Below are 22,038 nucleotides of genomic sequence, written 5' to 3' on the forward strand. Positions count from 1 at the left end.
AATTAAAATAAAATATTGATGTGACTTAACCGTAACCATTCAAATATGAGAGGAAGGAAGGAGAGGTAAAAAAAGAGTGAAGAGAATCATACTCCGATTCTATTACTCTCTTCTTGTCTGTATCTCATCACACAAGTAAGTCTTGCTTTTTCTTTTGAGGTGTGATATCCACACATCTATTTTTACTTTTTATACACCTTTTCAATTTTCCACCGTCGGATTGGATGAATTGAGGAAGATTAAATAACAGAAATCATCCAGCAGTGTTGTAAAAAGCGGTGAGAAGTAAATGACACACCCCTTTCCTTTTCTACTTTCCGTTTTCTGTTTGTTTCCCGAGAAAATTCCAAAGAAAACGAAACCCTTCCTAATTTTTGTTTTGGAATTCGAATGCAATTGCATTAAATTTTGCGTCTTTGATTTGGGTATTTGTAGAATTTTGAGAAGACCCATTGGATTATAGAAGCTTGAAGTAATGGAGGATGTTCGGGAGCAGGCTGAGCAGGAAAGTTAACTACTCGGTATGTTTTTTCTTATTTTTGGCTTTAATTTCCGGTTCAATTATTAAGTCATACTTTTTACGCTCAATCAAATCTTTCAGCTACGCTCGGTTTCTGTAAAAGCAAATATATGTCAAATCTTAGACTCGTAGTAGGTTTTCAGCTTCAATTAAATGTAAAATTAACCTGATAAGCGGGGTTTCGAGTGATTTAGTTGGACAAATCTTAGACTCGGAGATGTTTTCTTCAAGAACAGTTCTTCTATCGGTCATTATTGAGCCAGAAAGATTTCGGAAATAATTTGTAGGTAGACATTTAACAACTGCTTCCAGTACACTGATTCATCGTTCCTCCATGCTTTTATGTTGAGTAACTCAGAAATCCTGTGTTCCAAAACTCATGTGGTACCGTATAATGTGCAGGGGAAAGGGGAAGATTGTCGTTCCCCTCTCCGTATGAGTGAGTTAGATTTCCAAATAATAATATATTTAACAACTACTACTCATCTTTTCATCTTGTTTGTAGGTCAAGATGGTGAAAATGAAACGGTAACTGAAGATGGTACCTTCGTTCGGGGGGAACCTTCAGAAGATGCTAATGGCCCCCCAAAAGTTGATTCTAAGGTGGAAATCCTTCACGAGAAAGTCACAAAGCAAATCATTAAGGAAGGTCATGGTCAAATACCATCTAAGTATTCAACATGCTTCTGTAAGTGTCAAGTGGTTTCCTTTTTGGTAGTGCTGTGCTGTGTACATTAGTTGAAAATCTAAGAATTGTTATGTGCGCATGTGTTTGTTAGTATGGGATGGGAGTAAGACATGAATGAGCTTGTGGCTTGCAAACAGACACACAACATCCACGTTCACAAAGTTGTGTATGTATATAGGAGAATTAAATGTGCATGCACTAAAGTTTATAAAAGGGATGCCTAAGATACATGTAGAAATGTCTTGCAGTGAATTTTTACTCTGGTTTTTTCAATCACTGAGTGATTGGCATATGTGTAATAGTACCCTACAGGGCATGGACTGAGAGCACGGGACACAAGTTTGAAGACACATGGGATGAACAACGACCACTTGAAATTATTTTAGGAAAAGGGATTAGCCTTGCCGAGTAGTCTGTTACTTTTTATATATACAAAGTATATGAAAACGAGTTCTGGCATGTTCCTTGTTCAGTCTGCAATTAGTTTGTGATTTCTTTGTTGCTTTTATTCTCTGTAATTCGTAATTACTTGTCATTCCAGATTATTTGGGTCCATAAGCATTTAAGCATTATCTAGGGGTATTCAATGGAATGGACTTCTTCTTAATAGTGTATTTTTGTTACTGCAACATAGAAAAAAGAAATGACTGGCTTGGCTGTTGGGGTGTCCAGCATGAAATCTGGAGAGCATGCCCTATTACATGTAGGCTGGGAGTTGGGGTATGGGAAAGAAGGGAGCTTTTCTTTTCCGAATGTTCCACCATTGGCAGATATATCATATGAAGTTGAGCTTATTGGATTTGATGAAACCAAAGAAGTAAGTTGCTCACTTGCTCTCAAATGTCTTCCCAAGTAGTTACCAATTGAAGTTTCAGAATCTCTTTTCCAGGGATTTGCTTTGGTAATATAGTAACATGTGTATTTGTGGGTTTTTCCTTTCATAGGGGAAAGCTCGTAGTGACATGACTGTGGAGGAAAGGATTGGAGCAGCAGATAGAAGAAAGATGGATGGAAATGCTTTACTTAAAGAGGAAAAACTAGAGGAGGCAATGCAACGGTATGAAATGGTTACGCGCTTGTAATGCTTACATATTTTATTTATGGCTGATGAGCTTTTGAGTTGTCAGTCTCTTTTTTGTATTTCCTTTCTGACAAGATTCTAGTGGGTTTTCTCAGGCTATAGCGTATATGGGTGACAACTTCATGTTCCAGTTGTTTGGGAAGTGCAGGGACATGGCTTTGGCTGTTAAAAATCCATGCCACCTTAACATGGCAGCGTCTTTTATAAAGCGCAAGCGTTATCAAGAAGCCCTTGGACAATGCAGTATTGTAAGTGTAATGCTATCACAAGAAAGTCATCTAATTTTGTGTGTTCAGCGATTGTGCTATTCATCATTAGACACTAGAAAGTTGGGTTTGTAGGTTCATTTGTGAGCATTACTGCATCCCAAAAGTTTCAATATTCATTCACTTTAACCTGCCATTTTGGATTGCCGTAGAAAATGAAAATGTTCTTACTATGGACCCATAAAAATTTCTAGGCTCACTGGCACCATTCTTCAGTTAATAATCGAATTTTAGGTCCTATGCGACTCTTATGATCTCTTTGGTGTGTTACTGTCCATGCTTCATCATGTTGTTCAAACTAAATGGCTGTTATAACTTAAAATTGTCAATGCAACTAACGTCTATTAACTGATTTTTCTCTTCGCTTGGATTTGGCAGATATTTACCTTTTCATGAATACCCTTAAATTGTCAATGCAACTGTGTTAACTGTAATTGGACGAATGAATGCTCGCAGGTACTGGCAGAGGATGAAAACAATGTCAAAGTGCTATTGAGGCGAGGAAAAGCCAGAGCAGAGCTTGGACAGACAGATGCTGCACGGGAAGACTCTCTAAAGGCACGCAAATTTGCACCTCAAGACAAAGCTATTGCAAGAGAGTTATGTCAGCTTGCTGAACACGACAGCCTTGTTTATCAGAAACAAAAAGAAATCTACAAGGGAATTTTCGGACCAACCCCATAACCTAAACCCAAACGGGATAATTGGTTGATCATCTTTTGGCACTGGCTGTTGTCATCGTTCTATCGTCTCTTCAGGCGCGAAAGGCATAAAGCTGAGTAGTCAAATATCTTAAGCTCTTGAATTGCATGATAAATGAGGAAATTCGTCTGTTGAACTTGCTAATAAACAAGACTATGAAATGTGACGCTGCAGGTTCACTCATTTACGTCTCGGGAGAGAGTTTAGATGCCAATAGTTTTACCCAGAAACGAAGATATGGTGGTCAAATTAAAGTATTGAACTGTTCTAAACTGTTAACAAGAGTTTTTATCTCATTTTCACTTTGTTTACTGAGTTTTTGGTTGTGAATTTTCCGTCACCACCATAATCTTTTAGATAGTGTGTAAAGTGGGTCAATTTGTTTCCTTGAAGTGCTTCTTGCTTCTTTAGTTTATCTTTGGCCGCAGAATATTGTTTCTTTCTTAACGAATTAGGGGTCTATGTGGATGGAGTGATTTAAACATAAGGATTTGAATTTGTACTGCATTATTGATTTAATTAAGAAAAACTATTAAACTAGTAGTGAGCTCGGGGAATTGTTCCTATTCTTATCTAAACTACTAGCTAACAAAATGCTTTTTGTCAACTAAAAGAGTGAAAAGACAATTATGGTGAAATCAGAAGAAGAGAGTTCAAACTTTTTTTTTTTTTTTTTTTAGTTTTGAGGATGAGGTGAATCCAACGAGCTTACCTTATTATTATAGAAATCGGAAACACCAGGGGAATAATCTATAAGGTTTGGTTCTCTAATGTTGATTATGAGTCTGGGGCAGTAATGTAATTTCATACAAACTAAGTTTTGATATTTTTTTTCAAACCTCACCTACATGTTATCAGAGCATTTCTAAATTTATTTATTTATTTTTTAAAAAACCCACTTGTTCTCTTTTCCATATATTTTTCTTTATAAAATTTTCATATTTACACGAGCATAATGCATGGGCTCCATTTAATTCTCTAAAAATAAAGCATATCATGTTTTAGTAAGCGTATGAAATTGAAGAATCGAAATGATTTTAATTTATATTTTGTATAAATAAGCATGCCATATTATATGAAATCATAAAAATATTGGATTGAGGTTTGAAATTTCCTCATCCAAATGGACCCAAATTTTGACTTGGAAAAGGGATAGAATATGTTAACCATTCAGAACTTGTGGAAAAGGGATAGAATGTGTTAACCATTCAAGTTATTCTTTAATTAAAGTGGAATGGGAATGAGTCTGTTAACCATTCAAGTTATTCTTTAATTGAAGTGGAATGACATGTATAAAGACAAGCAGGGACGAGCCATCTTTCACTACGCAAAACCATATTCTCGTTTACAAACTTCTACTTTAATTCACTTCACTTGCCTGTGTTTTTTCTTGTCCTGAATACAAGAAATGGCGGAATGAGTTCTCTTCAACATTGCCGAAGGGATCATTGGAAGGCTTGGCTTCCTTGCTTCCCAAGAGATTGGACTGATTTGGGGTGTCCAAGATGAGCTCCGCAAGCTCCGGGATACAGTTGCCGGATTCCAAGCTGTTCTTCTTGACGCTGAGCAAAAGCAAGCCAACAATGAAGTCAAACTGTGGCTCCAAAGCGTAGAAGATGCAGTTTATGAAGCTGATGACCTGCTGGATGAGTTTAATGCTGAAGCTCAGCAGAGACAAATGGTGCCTGGAAATACTAAGTTGTTAAAGAAGGTACGCCTCTTTTTCTCTAGCTCAAATCAACTTGCTTTTGGGCTAAAGATTGGTCATAAGATAAAAGATATTAACGAGAAGCTTGGTGAGGTTGCATCTCGTAGAACCTTTTAATAGTCACATAAGCCTATTGATATCCACCTATTAGGAATACATTAGGTCTATCAATAACTCATAATTAACTGCAATAAGTCCTCTATATTATTGTTTGAATGTATCATATAACTTACCGTTACAAAACACTATTAACTTAATTAATATAATTCTATCGAAATAATGATTATGTCTACTCAAATTCTTATAGGTGCGTCTTTTCTTTTCTAACTCAAATCAACTTGTTTTTGGGCTAAAGATGGGTCATAAGATAAAAGATATTAACAAGAGGCTGAGTGAGGTTGCAAATCGTAGAACCTTTCACTTGGAAATAAATCGTGAAGATACACCATTTGTAAAGAGAGAGAGGGTCACTCGCTCATTTGTCTATAAGGAAAATATTATAGGGAGAGATGAAGATAAAAGGGCAATTATCCAACTTTTGTCGGATCCCATCTCTACTGAGCATGTGTCAACCATTTCCATCGTTGGACTTGGAGGATTGGGGAAAACTACACTTGCCCAACTCATATTCAACGAGGAGGTGATTCAAAATCATTTTGAGTTGAAAATATGGACATGTGTCTCTAATGTATTTGAGTTGGATATAGTTGTTAAGAAAATCCTTCAATCCGAGCATAATGGGATAGAGCAGTTGCAAAATGATCTTAGAAAAAAAGTAGATGGGAAGAAGTACCTACTTGTGTTGGATGACGTTTGGAATGAGGATCGAAAGAAGTGGCTTAGCTTGAAGAACTTGTTAATGGGTGGTGGAGAAGGTAGCAGAATACTAATAACCACTCGTAGTAAAACTGTTGCGACGATATCAGACACAGCTAAACCATACACCTTAAAGGGTTTGAATAAGGAGCAAAGTTGGTCTTTATTTAAGAAAATGGCTTATAAAGATGGAAAGGAGCCAGAGAATTCAACAATTAAGGAAGTTGGGAAGAAGGTTACTGGAAAATGTCAGGGAGTTCCACTCGCTATAAGGACGATAGGTGGGATGTTGTTCGCCAAAGATGACGAAAAATATTGGTTGAATTTCAAAGAAAAGAAATTTTCAAAAATAAATCAAGAAGAAAATGATATTTTGCCAACACTTAAATTGAGTTATGATGTGCTCCCATCACATTTGAAGCATTGTTTTGCTTATTGTAGCTTGTTCCCACTTGATTATGAGATCTCTGTACAGAGATTGATTATACTTTGGGTGGCCCAAGGGTTCATTAAGTCATCCGATGAAAACGAAGGTTTGGAGGATGTTGCGTATGAATATTATAAGGAGTTGTTGCAGAGATCATTTTTTCAAGAAGAAAAAACAAATGAGTTTGGTATAATAGAAAGTTGTAAAATGCATGATCTCATGAATGAACTTGCAATCTCTGTGTCGGGGGTTAGAAGCACTGTAGTTGAGCCAAACCAAAAGAATTTTCATCAAAAGCTTCGTCATGTATCTTTCAATTTTGATATTGATTTGTCGAAATGGGAAGTGCCAACATCCTTGCTAAAAGCAAGCAAGATACGAACCTTTCTTTTTATTCAACAAGAAGCTTGGGGTGATCACCAAAGTTCCTCACGGAATGCATTTTATACTACAATTGTTTCAAATTTTAAGTCATTACGGATGTTGAGTCTCAATGCATTAGGAATTACAACATTACCTAATTGTCTTAGAAAAATGAAACGTTTGAGATATCTTGATCTTAGTGAGAATCCCATGAAGAGACTTCCAAATTGGATAGTTGGACTGTCGAATTTGGAAACACTAGATCTCTCATACTGTAGGGATCTTGTGGAATTGCCTAGAGACATTAAAAAAATGATCAACTTGAGGCATCTCATCTTGGAAGGCTGTATTTGGTTGACTGGAATGCCACGTGGAATTGGTGAATTGAATGGTGTTCGTACATTGAATAGATTTGTTTTGAGCGAAAGCAATTGTTTGGGGAGGGGCGGTAGTGCTGGTCTTGCTGAGCTGGGGACCCTTAAGGAATTAAGGGGAGACTTAAAAATTGATAAGTTGAGGCATGTGGTGTCAGAATCAAATGTTGGTAGACCTCTCAAGGACAAACAGCATCTTTGTTCGTTGGGTTTAAGCTGGAAACGTGGAGAAGATGTAAGCGCAGTTGATGAGGAGGATATTATAAAGTCAATGGAAGTATTGCAACCCCATTCTAATCTAAAGCAGTTGATAGTGTGGTATTATGGTGGTGTGAGGTTTGCGAGTTGGTTTTTTTCTCTCATAAATATTGTTAATCTCCAGTTGAGTGGATGTGAGAGATGCCAACGTCTTCCGCCCTTGGATCATTTGCCTTCCCTTAAGTCTCTTAAGCTTTGGAATTTGGAGAAGTTGGAGTACATATCAGAGAATGAGAGCAGTAATAGTATGAGTGATGAGATGATGAGGATCTCATTCTTTCCCTCCCTGGAGACACTCTTCATATTCAATTGCCCTGTTCTGAAGGGATGGTGGAGGGCCCACACTCATAACAATGGTGCTTCTTCTTCATCAACGGAAAATCTGTCGTTGCCTTCTTTTTCCTGTCTTTCTAGATTGAGGATCAAGAATTGTCGTAATCTAACTTCACTACCAGAAGGGATTCGTGGACTCCCCTGTTTAAATACACTGGATAATCAGCAACGCCCCATGTTAAGCGAAAGATACAAAAAAGAAACAGGTGAGGACTGGCCTAAGATTGCTCACATCCCACACATTGACATTTATTAAGGTGCGTTTTCTAACATGTCTCAATTCACACTAGCCTAATTCAATACAAACTATGAAATATTCAAACGCCAATCTCATTTCTTAATTTTATTCTTCATTCATCATCACCAGCATTTTATTTCTCTTTAATTTCCTTCTTTTCAATGATATAGTCTTACGTGCAGTGAATGGAGCATCAACCATTTGGATTCAATATGCGATGGCCTTGTTTAATGCTTGATCAAGTTGTATATGATTTTGCTTTTGATTGTCGAGGTTTAGATACTATGTTCCCCCCATTGTATGTTTTTTCTTTAAGTAATATAATATGGGCGTGAGGGCCTAGCCCCCCAACTTCGACTGGGTTCCAGCTCTCTTTAAATATTTCTTTTTAATATTTGTTGATGTGAAGCAAAACAACCTTTTTCACGTTATAACATATAAGTCGCATAATTATTAATGCACCGGAGTAAAAAGAATTACCTCTATTAATTGTTAATGCACTGGAGTAACCAAATATTCTAAGACCGAAGGAACTCCAAAATCTACTCTGGATACAGCTCGGGACACAAATATTTGCTCCAAAACCCAAAATTAATCACAATAAACGCTACATTCTAAGTAAAGCAAATAAACTGATTATGTTTTGTCTAGTCACAAGGAAATTCATGACAACCCAGGCAACTCTACATTCTAAGTAAAGCAAAAACAAAAAACAACTCAGGCAACTCTTAGTTTCTTTGTTTTCTTTTCCTCGACCAAGGAAATTCTTCAAACGTACCGAACGTTTACAAATATCTTTCTTTTCTTTTCATTTTTCATCTACTCAATTGAACCGGTCTCTTAAGTTTTCTTAATCTGCAATCAAAATCCATTGGTTTCTTAAGTTTTCAATCAGAATACATTGGTTTCTTGAGTTCTCTTTTCCATCTTCTATCCCGCATATCTAAGTTCATTATTACCCCACACCAGTTCATACTTATAATATGATATAGGTTTTATTGCTAAGAACTAAAAAGGGAAAAGTAAAATGAGCAGGTTAATGATACTCATGTGCAAAATGCTAATCCTATGGTCTAAAGCTAACTGAGTTTTTAAGTGTAAAATCCCTATTTCCCTGAATTTGGATTGATCACAGTTCGTGACTTGTTAAACTTGATATCTCCTTAGACGTTTTGGGAACTTGACGGCTTAAATTTTCTTTAGTCACGGATGTGCTCATAACCGCAAATTACAGCAACCCAATGTCTACTAAAAACTTGGAGAAGGGACTCAATTAGTCAATGAACACGTGCCTTGCACTTTCATATTAAAGACCAAAGATCAAATGGAAATGAGAGAGAAGAAGTGTGAGGGAATATACCCATGAGGGCTTCGGATCCGAGTCTGGAGCTGGAAGCGGCAGAGGTTGCGAACCCAGAGCATGGAAGAGGCGGGAAGGATTTTCCACTGTGCTGCCTGCCTCATGGCCTTCCCCATCACTGGACCTGCTCAGGTTCCTTGCAAAAACAGTGAAAATTAAATAAGAAAATCACCGGAAACTCCTAAAACCCCTCCCAAAAAAAAAGCACAGCAACTTACCTCCGATTGACCTTTAATCGTAACGAATCATTTCACATTATTCTCTATTGGCACTCGTATTAACCGTAACAAATCTTTTCACATTATTCTCTATTGGCACTCGTACTTCACTTAGTACTAATCGATATAGCTGAAAGTGTAAATCATGAAGAATGAGAAGTTAAAGTATATGTCAAATGATAAATTTGTCAACAACGAAGAATGGGACATTGACAATGGAGAAACATTCACTGCAAGGAGCAAAAGTGAGCAAATTAAATAAATAGCAGCATGGAACTTTAGAAACAAAGAAACAGCAGCAACTACAAACGAAGAATGTGCAATCAACATCAAAAGTGGATTACAGGAATTTGGATCTCATAATTAAAAGACACTTTCTCCCTATCAAAGAGTCAATACAAAGAAGACATTAAAAGTGGATTATAGGAACTTGGATTTCATTCATCACCAAACAATGGAAAATAATTGGAGATGCAATTCAATAAAAGAAAAGAGTTTAGCACTTGCTTATTGCTTTCCAAATTAAGCTATTTGGTTGAAGAAGTCTTTACCATTTCCAGGAATGCCAACTCTAAGCTAAAGCATTAATATGCATATAATACAAACCCCATTGTTTCCAGAAAGAAATTGCATGGCAACAGGAGCAGGAATGAAAGCGGCATTTAATCCAACAAAAAAGAACCAATTTTTTCCTCTTTAAATCAGAAAAATGAAAAGAATTTAAGCTCATTTTCTAGGTTTCTTTGCTTTTCAATTATTTTTTCGGGAAACAAACAAAAAGTTAGGAAAATGATAAGATGCGGAGAGAGTGAGGGACAGACGGATTGGATAAAAAGAGAGTTGTTAGAATCAGGATCATTGGCGACAACAACCAAACCGACAAACCCTAATTTTCACATTCCATCACATATGCCCCTACACATTTTTCAGATCTGTTACACCAAAAACAACACAAACAATCACAAAAATCCCCAGAAAAAAACCCAAAACAAACAGTCACACCCTACACCACGCAATCAAAGTCCAAACCTAATTAATTGCATAACTATTAAGGCTTACTTTATAGCACTATGAACAAAATAAAAGATGATCTGCATGGTATATAGTTGATTCCCATATCGTCCTTCAGCAACACCTTACCATCGTTAAGCTCGTCCACTCCTGCACAATGATATATAGAAGGTCTACTTAATCTGATGGAAATATTGACATAAATATTACTCTACAGACGCTAAATCCATACTTTTAAAAGAGCTCAGAAACAAAATATAACAAAATTAGATTCAAAACAACAAAACAACCCATATTTAGAGAGAGAGAGAGAGAAAGAGAGAGATGTCAAGGAGATTTGCTACCTGTTTGGCAGTGCATGTGCGGGTTGAAATTCAAAGACTTTGAGATATGATTTTGGTGGCTGTGGTGATTCCACTGAACTGGAAAATCAGACTAACTTCTAAAAATAAAAAAGTATACATAATAGTATTGGAAAATCAGAAACCCGAGCATTTTTTTATTTTTTATGATGAAAAATAAAAAATAAAATGGAGTGGAGTGGAAGCCAAGGAAGAGACTGACCTCCAACAACGGCGGCGGTCAAAAGAGCTTCCCAGAGCGACATGATCTCGCTGCCATGATAATCCTTTGTACACAGGCAATTCTAAAACCATAAGATAAACTTACTGATATAACAGAATGGTTAAACCCAATGGTATTTAATTCAAACACAACTCAAACCCTAAGCACCATGATAATCCTCAAACCCGGAAAAGGGTGTATACTCACAGTTGCAGAATCCCAAAGCCACGCTTGGAATGTCTGAAGTTGAGGCTTGAGCTTAAGTTGTTCCATGAGTGCATTAGCTTCTTTCCACTCATCTCAGCCTTCAATGTGGCATTTTCAACAGCCCAGATAGCATCATCCATCTAAAAATGTTGCAAAAGATAATTGTTTTACCTCCTAAATCGAAACAGCAAAAGAAACAACAACAACAAAGCCTTTTCCCACTAAGTGGGGTCAGCTATATGAATCTCAGAACGCCATTGCACTCCCAAACAGCAAAAGAAAAAACACAGAAAATTAAGTAAACAGAATGCAACTGAACTTGCACAGCTTGCTTCTCAAATTCACGAAATGTTGCTAGAATGTTGTAGCTGCATGGCAAATTCATCATGTAATTTCTGCTGCCAATGATTTTCTATCGAGTGAATTCATTTTGTGTTCAAATTCCAAGTAATTAATAATAAGAAGGATACCATGAATTTTAATACCAAAATCTGGTAATTAAAAATAAGAAAAATATCATGAATTTCATTTTGGGAAGCTGCTTTTAGCTTAGTAGCTCCATTTGGGAATGCAAATATGGCATCACGGTCAAGAGTCCGACCCAAAGGAAGTGAAAGCTTTTTTGACAGCTCAACATACCCTCCTTTGGTGAAAACATATCCTACAATGCAGCATGAAATAGAGTAAATGGAATAATAGTTGGTTTCCATTTAGAGCCTCAAAACCCCACGTTAGTCTTTCTCTTTCTAGAGAAAACAGCATCTCCGGTGAAAGTGAATTAGAACTTGATATCCATTCCTCCATCATACTTAGGAGCAACTACATCCAAAAAGTAAGTCCCCAGACGAACTTCCCGTCCATCCACTGCCGCCGGAGTCTTGAACTTAACAATTGCAAGTCTGCTCTTGCTACTCTTTCCTGCTCGTAATTGCAACATTTTGTTGTTACAGTCCTGCAATGCAAACAGTCAAAAGCTTCGCATAAGCAACTCTCAAAGGGTAAAATTCAAATCCAACATTGAACCAACCCATAAACTTAAAGACATCAAAACCAAAACAGATTACTAAATGTCAAGAAGGAGTATTTCAAGGATATGGCAATAAGGATCACACCTGAAATGCTTTAGTAAGATTGTATACCCCTCTTTGATCAACCCTGTAGAGGTCTCCGCTGATAGTAGAGCATGCAGTAGCACAATAGATAATCTTGTTATAGCCCTGTACTGAGGCGTACAGGGTAGCAGGATCACCCGCATCCCCAGTCAATGGCAACAAAGATATGAAAAAGGAGAGAAAATGATAACACCCACCGTTAAAAGGAGTAAATGCAGAGTTTAACACAGAAAACAATAAAAAAAATCTTGCAAATTCTTGATTTATCGGTAATGCACATCAGAACCAAAAGAAAATAATTTAAAACCAATTCTATATTTCTAATCAGATGATGTGCAATTTGTTTTTATTCGTCTTCAATTTGTGGCACTTCATTCTTAATAAAGAACATTTCACAAAATTCCAGATCTGCTACAACATCAAAGGACAGACCGAATAGGAAAACGACATCATTCATTGTCCAGATTGAAACAACATCCCACTTAAATTGATTACACATAAGAATCTCATTCCACAAATCTTCTTCAGTCTAGGCCTAAAGAACAGCAAGCAAAAAAATCGCCAAGACACATACTTTCATCCAAATCATCCACCGCCATTAACAAAACCACGACCTATATGTTCCTTCAGCTAAGATTAAAGCAAAAAATTGAAACCCGAATCATTCTCAAACATGCTTTTGAAATCAGAATAGAAAGGAAACTTGAAATTAGAGGATCATACAGATTTGGGCTGGGGATTGGACTCATTGTTGGAATTCACCTCTTCCTCTTCCTCTTCACATTGATTACCGAATAGGTTCTGCATCACCTGGTGCCGCTTCTCCTCCCCATCGCTGCTGATGTGTGCTGCGGTCGGAGCCCTCAAAGTACTGACATTAAATAGTTCATTTGATTAGATCATAGAAAATATCACCATAGTATCCTGCAAATTTCAAGAAGTGTGTGCCGAAACAAATCTGAAAAGGAATGAAAACCCTGTTAACCAAACCCATCAACAATAACATAAGCCTCACCAATCAGAAGCAAGCAAAACCAATCCGACATGGTGAAATCCAGTCAACAAAACAAAAATCCCAAGATACATACTTTCATCCAAATCATCCACCGCAACGACAACACCACAACCTATATGTTCCTTCGGCTAAGATTAAAGCAAAAATTGAAACCCTAATCATTCACAAACATGCTTTTGGAATCAGAATAGAAGGGAAACTTGAAATTAGAGGATCATACAGAATTGGGCGGTGGATTGGACTCATGCTCGGAATCGCTCTATTCCTCTTCCTCTTCAGATTGATCACCGAATAGGTTCTGCATCAAAACCCACGATCAAAAATCATACAAAAATCAATGCATTCACCGAAAAATCTCTAAAACCCACAAACCCCATAAAAAATAAAAATAAATAAATAATCATACAAATAACTCACCGTGCTCAGATATACTAATTAAGATTAAGGGGTTTATATGAGCAAGAACACAAATAAACTTGGAAATGCCATACAATCCAAACCCACTTCCAATATTTAGCCATAACCAAATGAGGCCGTATCAGCCCAGCCAGAACCTTCTCGATAACCTCCTTCACCGCAAACTATCAATGCCAACACAAAAATTGAGAAAATGTGCGAGTAAATTTGAGCTTGTGATTTTCTCCGAAACCAAACAGGGGCCTAGACAGATGCTGCGCGGGAAGACTTTCTAAAGGCGATCAAATTTGCACCTCAAGACAATGCTATTGCAAGAGAGCTACGTCTTCAGGCACGAAAGGTGTAAAGCTGAGTGGTCAAAGATCTTAAGGCTTTTTTTCCCCTTTTTTTTTGGTCGAAACATCTTAAGCTCTTGAATTGTATGATAAATGAGGAAATCCGTGTATTGAACTTGATGGCAAACAAGACTGATTTGTGACCTTAATGTCATCTCCAATTAAAAAGGTTACGTATATTTTCTTTTTCTAGAGTTATAAACAAATTAATTTTTAATGAACAGAGTTATGTTATATTTATATATCATTTTCAATAAAAATGACTAAATATAATCATTTACTAATTTATTTGTTTTAATTTTACTGTGACAGCCCGTCCCGGAAATTTTAAAAACGTACGTGTGAAAGACGATTTTGCCCCTAGTGCGTTTCCTTTACGTTTTGTGTTATGTTTTGGGTTTTTGTTGGCATGTTTTGGGCCACACACACTAACCTACACCCCACACCCTTTCTCCCTATCCCTGCACCTCCCCGTGCATTTCCCTTTCCCATTTCTCATATCCATTGTACGGACACACACACAAACACATCAAACCTCTACAGATCGAAGAAACCAAGTACATATTCATGCTCGTGAGGCTCGTAGGAGTCCAACCATACTCATTTCAGGTAAGAATACCTTCGTTTTCACGTTGAACTCACGATGCCCGATTTTGGTACTGTTCATGCACACGTGATTTCTCACGTTTTTGGGAATTTCAAGCTTGTAGGAAGCTTGGTGAGGTCCCTAGGAGGCTCGGGGTGGTTCGTTTGAAGGTTTTGGACGTCGGGATCACGAGTTTCGAAGTTGGGCGGAGGGGTGATTTTTCACGTGAGATTTCGTGGATTTTAGCACTGGAAAGTAGTATGATTGTGTTCCTCTCGTTGTAAGCTTCATTTTGGTACCAATTTTGTGAAATTTGGTTGAAAAACGAAGAAGATAGGATGATTTAAAGTTTTCCTGATTTTCCGGCGCCGGAGGCTCGCCGGAGAAGACGACGGAATATTCCGTCAAATCTAACGGAATATTCCTGACGCCGTTGACGGAATCTGTTAGGTATAACGGAATATTCCTAACGGCGTCAACTGACGTCGTCAGCGTGCCAGGCACGTGCCTGTGCGTGGCCGGCGCGTGTGGCTGTGCCTTGGCCGGCACGTGCGACGGTGAAAAATTATTTTAAAAATATGGGGATGTTCCTGAGGTTGAGTAGATCACGTTGGTGTATTCATACACCCCATTTGAGCATTGTATGAGAAGTTATTTCTAAAGGTTGGTTATGTGCTTTAAAATTAACGTTTTTGTAGTTGTTTCGCATATAGGTGATACCTATCCCGAGGACGAGCGTGGTCACTCGAGGCAGGGGGGCTACGACCCTTCCACATACCAGTGAGTGGGCTTTTGGGTTTTCCGTATATACCTATATACTTATATTTTCCCCAGAAAATGATTTGAATTGTTTATTTGTCATATGCCATAGAGTATATTACCGTTGATTATGCATGGTTACTTGCATTTATATATGTGTGTGTATTAGTGATGCAGGCGCACAGGTAAGTGCCAAGTAAGTGGTGATTTATATTTACGTTCAGTAGTGGTTTTAGATGTATAGAGAGCTCATAACCTGCACCCCCGGTGTTAGTGCTCCCGCCCAGAGTTGGGCACAGTCCTTCACGTGATGTTCACCTCCCGCACCACACGCTCAGCTTGGATCCAAGTTAGGTGTACAGCCCTGTCGTACAGACCACTCTAGGTGGTTCCGACTCGTAGGTGACCCGCGATTATTCGCCCAGCCTTCACGTGATCGTAGCACTTGAGCGTATATATATTACACCCAGGCCTGTCGTACAGACCACTTTAGGTGGTTCCGACTCGTGTCCAGGTCTAGTTACTGAGATTGAGACTTGAGCTCTAGATTCAGCCGTACAGGTCACGTTAGGTGACTCCGGCTGACAGGTTATATGATATTGATATGATTTTACCTGAGCACTTGCATTTCATTCTAAGGTTTTGGCACGGCATATTCTTGAGCATGATTGGTGTATATATATATATATATATCTATTTTCTGGGAAATATACAGGTTTTACGGCGAGGGGTTAGAACTATTTATTAAATGGTTTTCGAAAAACTTTGTTTTTGCCCACTCACGCTTTTGTTTTGCGCCCCTCCAGGTTCTAGTTGACTAGCAGGTTTGGTGGTTTCCCAGAGGACTTTCCCGGCATTTCTGACAGACGATCACCAGCGTAGGACCACCTTCGGGTGTACCTTGTTGTGTCATTTTCTCCCGGACTGCTTTAGACTTTATGCTCTGAACTTAGCGTCACACTTACTCTTGCATTTGTTATTACTTTATGTAAAACCAGTTCTATTTATTCGTATTACATTTTCCATTATTTTACTAGCTTCCGCACTGTGCACATGGTTACGTCACTTCCACGTGACGGCCAGCATGCCCTGATCTCGATCGGGGTGTGTCATTTACTCTTTAAACTTATTTACTACTTATATCGTGTGAAAATTAGGTTATTTAGACGTAATTTTTTAGGTGGATAGAATGTGAAAAAATGGAGTAAAATGAGTCAAGATAGTAAAAATTCATGTTTTTTTAAATGGGTCCTAATTTACAATATGTAAACATAATGTATTTCTAAGGGCTCCGCATCTTTTTCAATTAAAACTAGGGTATAAGCACACATTTTGTGTGTGAACAATTTCATTTTCTTTTTTGTTTTTTATTAAGGAGTGTGATTAGTTTTGAAAATTTAAAAAAAAAAGTATGAGACAATGATGATAGGATCTCTTAAGAAGGGCATCTTTTTTTTTAATATTACATAATTACCATTTTGCCCTCTTTGTGTAAATATTGTGTATCAAAAGTGAGGATAAAATAGGGAAATGGGGGTATGATTGTCATTTTGTCAGAAGATGCAAATTTACTATTTTGCTCTCCTTTTTGTTAAGAGTGTGTCTCAAAAGTGAGGGCAAAATTGAAAACAAAGTGGCAAAAAGTTGACAAGGTGTGTTCTCTTAATATATAGTATAGATACCTACAATATGCGTGTTTTTGCAAATTATGTATTTCTAAGGGCTCCACATCTTTTTCAATTAAAATACCTACAATATGCGTGTTTTTGCAAATTATGTGTTCTGATTAAGTAAAATATGGCCAAATCAGGCCATGTTTTTGTCTATACAGAAAAGCAGTTTTTTCTCGTGGGTTTTTGAGGTGCTTGCGTCCACTCAGCTGTCAAGAAACCAGAAAGGCATTGGTGCTGGGCTCCACAATTGGGCTGCTCGGCAGGCCCAAGTCTCCATTGGAGTTGGATTTTGTTATTATATGGCCTTCTTGTTATTATATGGGAGGTCTTCTTGATAGCTGTGTGCTGGGTTTTCACAATGACAGAAGAAGACATGATGATCATATGGGCATTAGCGAGGCATAAGTATCTGGGTTCAAGTCTAGTTGTTTGTTGTCATCTTCAATCGATCAAGATTTCAGTTAGAACATCTTTGAAAGGAAATTCCTATCTAGTTGAGATTGCCCAAGGTGGTGCTAATGGGGGAGTTATCTTTGAAACTATGCTGGCAGAAGAAGATGCAGCTATCCCAATTGCTGCAATAAGACGACAGTTTTTTGGTGCCTTGACTATGGGATCTGGGAGATGCTTTAACTACAGCTATAAAGTCAACGCTCTGTTTTAAGTTCCAAGAGAACCATTTCAAGGTGCACTGTTTTAAGTTCTGCAGCTACACCAACATAAACCCTGCAGTACATCCTACTTGTCTACCACCATAGCTGCTGGCCACATGAGTAGGAATTCTTCACCCTAAATCCAAGCTTCACCCTTATCAGGTCGATATATGCAATATCCTTGCTGCCTTAGCTTTCTCCTTTGGTTCAAAAATGAAGAAGTTGGAGCATGAGGAAATTGGGTACTTTTGTTGTTGGGAGAACATGGGTTCACACCCCACTCTCAAATATCCCTTGTTGAGTTCTCAAATGGTGCTCAGGCTTGTGTTGTGCTTGAACCTAGAGAAACTAAAGGGTTTACCCTAATTAGGATCGTTACAAGTTAAGGATGACTCAAACAAGGATATTTACTCAACAAGAGAAGTTTATACAAATAACTGATTTTCATTCAAGTATGTGTTCTACATAGAATGCACACATATTTATAGGCCTAGGAGGAAATTTCCTGAACCTCCCCTAAAACTATTTAGAGATAAGACATCGTTCTCTTTTGTCCCTTACATAAGAGACTGAGGAATTTTTTCTACATCACAATTAACAGTACTTTACGTCACACACAAACTACTTTAGATAAGATTTCTTACCTTATAACACATCGAATATTATTATAGTGGGGACAACTTATTGTCAAACAACATGATGTTGGATAACTGGTGTTGGAATAGTAAAATTGTAAATTATTAGCTAATGGAAAAATTACATGATCAGAAGGGTGAGAGGGTAAGAAAAGCATAGAACGTAAGAGAGTATTTTGAGTTGAGTGTTTTTACTGAGACTTTATTTCTGAGTATACACATTAGTTGGAGCATTGTTCAGGACGAAAAAAGTTGAGTGGGGACAGCTGCCCCCATTTGGCATATGATGTCTCCATTTATGTCGAAATGTGTCAAATGAATAAACAGTCATCATAAATATGCTCCTTAATACTCACAACATTTATTTATTTCATCTATTTAGAAGCATAAACAATTTACGATTTGAAATAGCTTCTTAAAAAAATTATCTTTTAATAAAATTAAAAAAAATTATACTATTTTAATTATAAAAATATACAATTATACATTAAGTGGTTTTAGGATAATAAATCGGCCCAGTTCAAAACAGCCAATCTTCTATGTTAAGTAAAAAGATAGGTGTCACAAGGACAGTGCAGGAAGAGCGTGGGCAAAGGTCTTTTGGGCACAACAGATAATTAATTAATTAAGTTGATGTCTCTCTCGTCTGTATCTCATCATACAAGTAAGTCCCGCTTTTTCCTTTTTCTATTTTCCGTGTTCTGTTTGTTTCCTGAGAAAATTCCAAGGAAAACGAAACCCTTCCTAATTTTTGGTTTGGAATTCAAATGCAATTGCATTAAATTTTGAGTCTTTGATTGGGGTATTTGCAGAATTTTGAGAAGGCTCATTGGATTATACAAGTTAGAAGTAATGGAGGATGGTTCTGGGATCTGGAGCAGGCTGAGCAGTAAAGGCCACCACTCGGTTTCTGTAAAAGCAAATATATGTCAAATCTTCGACTTTTAGTAGCTTGTTAGCTTCAAATAACTCATAAGTGTGTTTTCGAGTGATCGAGTTGGACTGAATGAACACGTGAAGATGTTTTCTTACCCCTTTCTACTTAGTTTCTTCAAGAACAATTCATCATTAGGACATTATCAAGCTGGAAACTTACTGTTTTTATTTACGAATTGATAAGATTTTGGAAATAATGTGTATCGAGAAGGAATGCAATAGTTGGATACTACGACTACTGCTTCCAGTACACCGATTCATCATTCCTCCATGCTTTTTTATGTTGAGTAACTCAGAAATCCTGTGTTCCAAAACTCATGTAGTATAAGTGGGGATGGCAGCTATGTAGTCCCTGTATAATGTGCAGGGGAAAGAAGAAGATTGTTTTTCCCCTCTGTGCATGAGTGAATTATAATTTCTATAGGGTCGTTCCCATATATTATGGGGCACCATAATTCCTAGAGGGTAGTACAATCCATGTGAGCCTTGGAAAGGGCTGTCGCAATATAGACTACTGCTCATCTTTTCATCTTGTTTGTAGGTCGAGATGGTGAAAATGAAACAGTAACTGAAGATGCTACCCTCGTTCATGGAGAACCTTCTTAAGATGCTAATGGCCCTCCAAAAGTTGATTCCAAGGCGGAAATCCTTCACGAGAAAGTCACAAAGCAAATCGTTAAGGAAGGTCCTGGTCAAAACCATCCAAGTATTCAAAATGCTTCTGTAAGTGTCAAGTGGTTTACTTTTTGGTAGTGCTGTGCTGTGTGCATTAGGTCAAAACCCAATAATTGTTATGTGTGCATGTATATGTTAATATAGGAGTAAGACATGAATGAGCTTGTGACTTGCAAACAAACACAACATCAACGTTCACAGAGATGTGGATGTACTATTCGTATAGGAGAATTAATTGTGCATGCATTAAAATTTATAAAAGGGATGCCTAAGAAGATACATGTAGAAAGGTCTTGCGGTGAATTTTTACTCTGGTTCTTTCAATCACTGAGTGGTTGGCATATGCGTGATAGTGCACTACAGGGCATGGACTGAAAGCACGGGACACAAGTTTGAAGGCACATGGAATAAACAACGACTACTTGAAATGATTTTAGGAAAAGGTATTAGCCTTGCCGAGTAGTCTGTTACTTTTTATATTTATATATACAGAGTATATGCAAACGAGTTCTGGCATATTCCTTGTTTAGTCTACAATTAGTTTGTGATTTCTTTATTGCTTTTATTCTCTGTAATAACTTGTCATTCCAGATGATTTGGGTCCATAAGCATTTAAGCATTATGTAGTGGTATAAATGCAATGGACTTGTTATTAGTAGTATATTTTTGTTACTGCAACAGAGAAAAAAGAAATGACTGGCTTGGCTATTGCGGTGTCCAGCATGAAGTCTGGAGAGCGTGCTCAGTTACATGTAGGCTGGGAGTTGGGGTATGGGAAAGAAGGGAGCTTTTCTTTTCAGAATGTTCCACCATTGACAGATATATCATATGATGTTGAGGTTATTGGATTTGACGAAACCAAAGAAGTAAGTTGCCCACTTGCCTTCAAATGTCTTCCCAAGTAGTTACCAATTGAAGTTTCAGAATCTCTTTTCCAGGGGTTTGCTCGGTAATATAGTAACATGTATATTTATGGGTTCTGCCTTTCATAGAGGAAAGCTCGTAGTGACATGACTGTGGAGGAAAGGATTGGAGCAGCAGATAGAAGAAAGATGGATGGAAATGCTTTATTTAAAGAGGAAAAACTAGAGGAGGCAATGCAACTGTATGAAATGGTTACGCACTTGTAATTCTTACATTTTTTATTTATGGCTGATGAGCATTTTAATATTTCCTTTCTGACATGATTCTGGTGGGTTGTCTTAGGCTATAGCATATATGGGTGACGACTTCTTGTTCCAGTTGTTTGGGAAGTACAGGGACATGGCATTGGCTGTTGAAAATCCATGCCACCTTAACATGGCAGCGTCTTTTTAAAGTTCAAGCGTTGTGTAGTAGTCATTGGACAATGCAGCATTGTAAGTATGCTGCTATCACAAGAAAGTCCTCTAATTTCACGTGTTCAGCGGTTGTGCTATTCATCATTAGATACTAGAAAGTTGGGTTTGTAGGCTTATTTGGGAGTATTACTGCATCCCAACAAGTTTGAATCTTCATTCACTTTGGCCTGCTATTTTGGATTGCCGTGGAAAATGAAAATGCTCTTAGTATGGACCAGTGAAAAGTTTGTAGGCTCACCGACACCAATTCCTTTCAAACATTAAGTGAGGGAACTCACTTATGTAGAGGGATTGGTGCATGGTTATGGGGGATGTGGGATAATGGTCCCTCACAAGTTCCAACATTTAGATGCCAGTAGTTTTAGCTGGGAACGAAGATACAGTCATCAAATTTAGTGGTCTAAACTGTTAGCAGTGGTAGGGTCAGGAATTTACAATGATGGGGCCAAAAAATCGATCATGCTTTCATTTACGATTACCCACGATGTGTTATCATATTTTGAAAACATTGTATCACAATAACATTATCAATAACATCAAATACATCATTCTCAATGTATACAATCAAACTATCATTTAATCATTCATCACTTGTCCTATTACGATGTGGATTATTCACAATAATCATCTCCGGAAAAGCTCTTTCAACAGAAGCAGTCACAATAGGTAAAATTTTTGTTGATTTTATTAGCAAGAGGGATATTGCCTATCCCTGTTTGTCTCCACCAACTTTTGTGCAAGACTACTAATTCCCTTCAACACAGAAAT

At 37.6% G+C, this 22,038-nt stretch overlaps 4 protein-coding genes and 1 pseudogene across 17 annotated transcripts; 4 read left to right on the plus strand and 1 right to left on the minus strand.

Moving 5' to 3' along the window:
* Window positions 1-293: 293 nt before the first annotated feature.
* Window positions 294-3,920, plus strand: LOC137733340 (peptidyl-prolyl cis-trans isomerase FKBP42-like). 2 transcript variants are annotated; one of them, XR_011068458.1, is made up of 5 exons: window positions 294-521; window positions 1,026-2,025; window positions 2,153-2,265; window positions 2,385-2,537; window positions 3,012-3,920. XR_011068458.1 is itself a non-coding variant. In XM_068472493.1 (4 exons), exons 2-4 carry the CDS (start codon window positions 1,852-1,854, stop codon window positions 2,389-2,391), a joined length of 294 nt encoding a protein of 97 aa, XP_068328594.1. In that variant the 5' UTR covers window positions 294-521; window positions 1,026-1,851; the 3' UTR covers window positions 2,392-2,590. The 2 variants fall into 2 exon arrangements, 1 of the variants encoding a protein (XP_068328594.1); XM_068472493.1 differs by lacking the exon at window positions 3,012-3,920 and having other exon boundaries at window positions 2,385-2,590.
* On the plus strand, window positions 476-1,620 carry LOC137733496 (peptidyl-prolyl cis-trans isomerase FKBP42-like). Its single transcript, XM_068472642.1, has 3 exons — window positions 476-509; window positions 1,026-1,208; window positions 1,511-1,620. Exons 1-3 carry the CDS (start codon window positions 476-478, stop codon window positions 1,618-1,620), a joined length of 327 nt encoding a protein of 108 aa, XP_068328743.1.
* A 1,131-nt stretch (window positions 3,921-5,051) lies between the features above and the next one.
* LOC137733339 (disease resistance protein RGA2-like) lies at window positions 5,052-8,231 on the plus strand. 2 transcript variants are annotated; one of them, XM_068472492.1, is made up of 2 exons: window positions 5,052-7,793; window positions 7,945-8,231. In XM_068472492.1, the coding sequence occupies exon 1, from the start codon at window positions 5,321-5,323 to the stop codon at window positions 7,790-7,792; it is 2,472 nt and encodes an 823-aa protein (XP_068328593.1). In that variant the 5' UTR covers window positions 5,052-5,320; the 3' UTR covers window position 7,793; window positions 7,945-8,231. The 2 variants fall into 2 exon arrangements, with proteins under 2 accessions (XP_068328593.1, XP_068328592.1); XM_068472491.1 differs by having other exon boundaries at window positions 7,957-8,231.
* Window positions 8,232-8,570: 339 nt separating this feature from the next.
* LOC137735047 (uncharacterized) lies at window positions 8,571-14,123 on the minus strand. 12 transcript variants are annotated; one of them, XR_011068606.1, is made up of 7 exons: window positions 12,247-12,953; window positions 11,135-12,086; window positions 10,928-11,009; window positions 10,708-10,785; window positions 10,493-10,513; window positions 9,353-9,482; window positions 8,571-9,270 (listed from the first exon to the last, which is right to left on the minus strand). XR_011068606.1 is itself a non-coding variant. In XM_068474408.1 (6 exons), exons 2-6 carry the CDS (start codon window positions 11,198-11,200, stop codon window positions 9,460-9,462), a joined length of 270 nt encoding a protein of 89 aa, XP_068330509.1. In that variant the 5' UTR covers window positions 11,201-12,086; window positions 12,247-12,953; the 3' UTR covers window positions 8,571-9,459. The 12 variants fall into 12 exon arrangements, 3 of the variants coding, with proteins under 3 accessions (XP_068330509.1, XP_068330508.1, XP_068330507.1); XR_011068604.1 differs by adding exons at window positions 12,970-13,117; window positions 13,262-13,471 and having other exon boundaries at window positions 8,574-10,513; window positions 10,928-10,991; window positions 12,247-12,356; XR_011068602.1 differs by adding exons at window positions 12,970-13,117; window positions 13,262-13,471 and having other exon boundaries at window positions 8,574-10,513; window positions 10,708-10,805; window positions 10,928-10,991; window positions 12,247-12,356.
* A 3,266-nt stretch (window positions 14,124-17,389) lies between these two features.
* The window catches only part of LOC137733498 (peptidyl-prolyl cis-trans isomerase FKBP42-like), a 37,463-nt pseudogene continuing 32,814 nt past the window's right edge, over window positions 17,390-22,038 (plus strand).

This window comes from Pyrus communis, chromosome 5 (genome assembly GCF_963583255.1).
Source record: "Pyrus communis chromosome 5, drPyrComm1.1, whole genome shotgun sequence".
NCBI lineage: Eukaryota > Viridiplantae > Streptophyta > Magnoliopsida > Rosales > Rosaceae > Pyrus > Pyrus communis.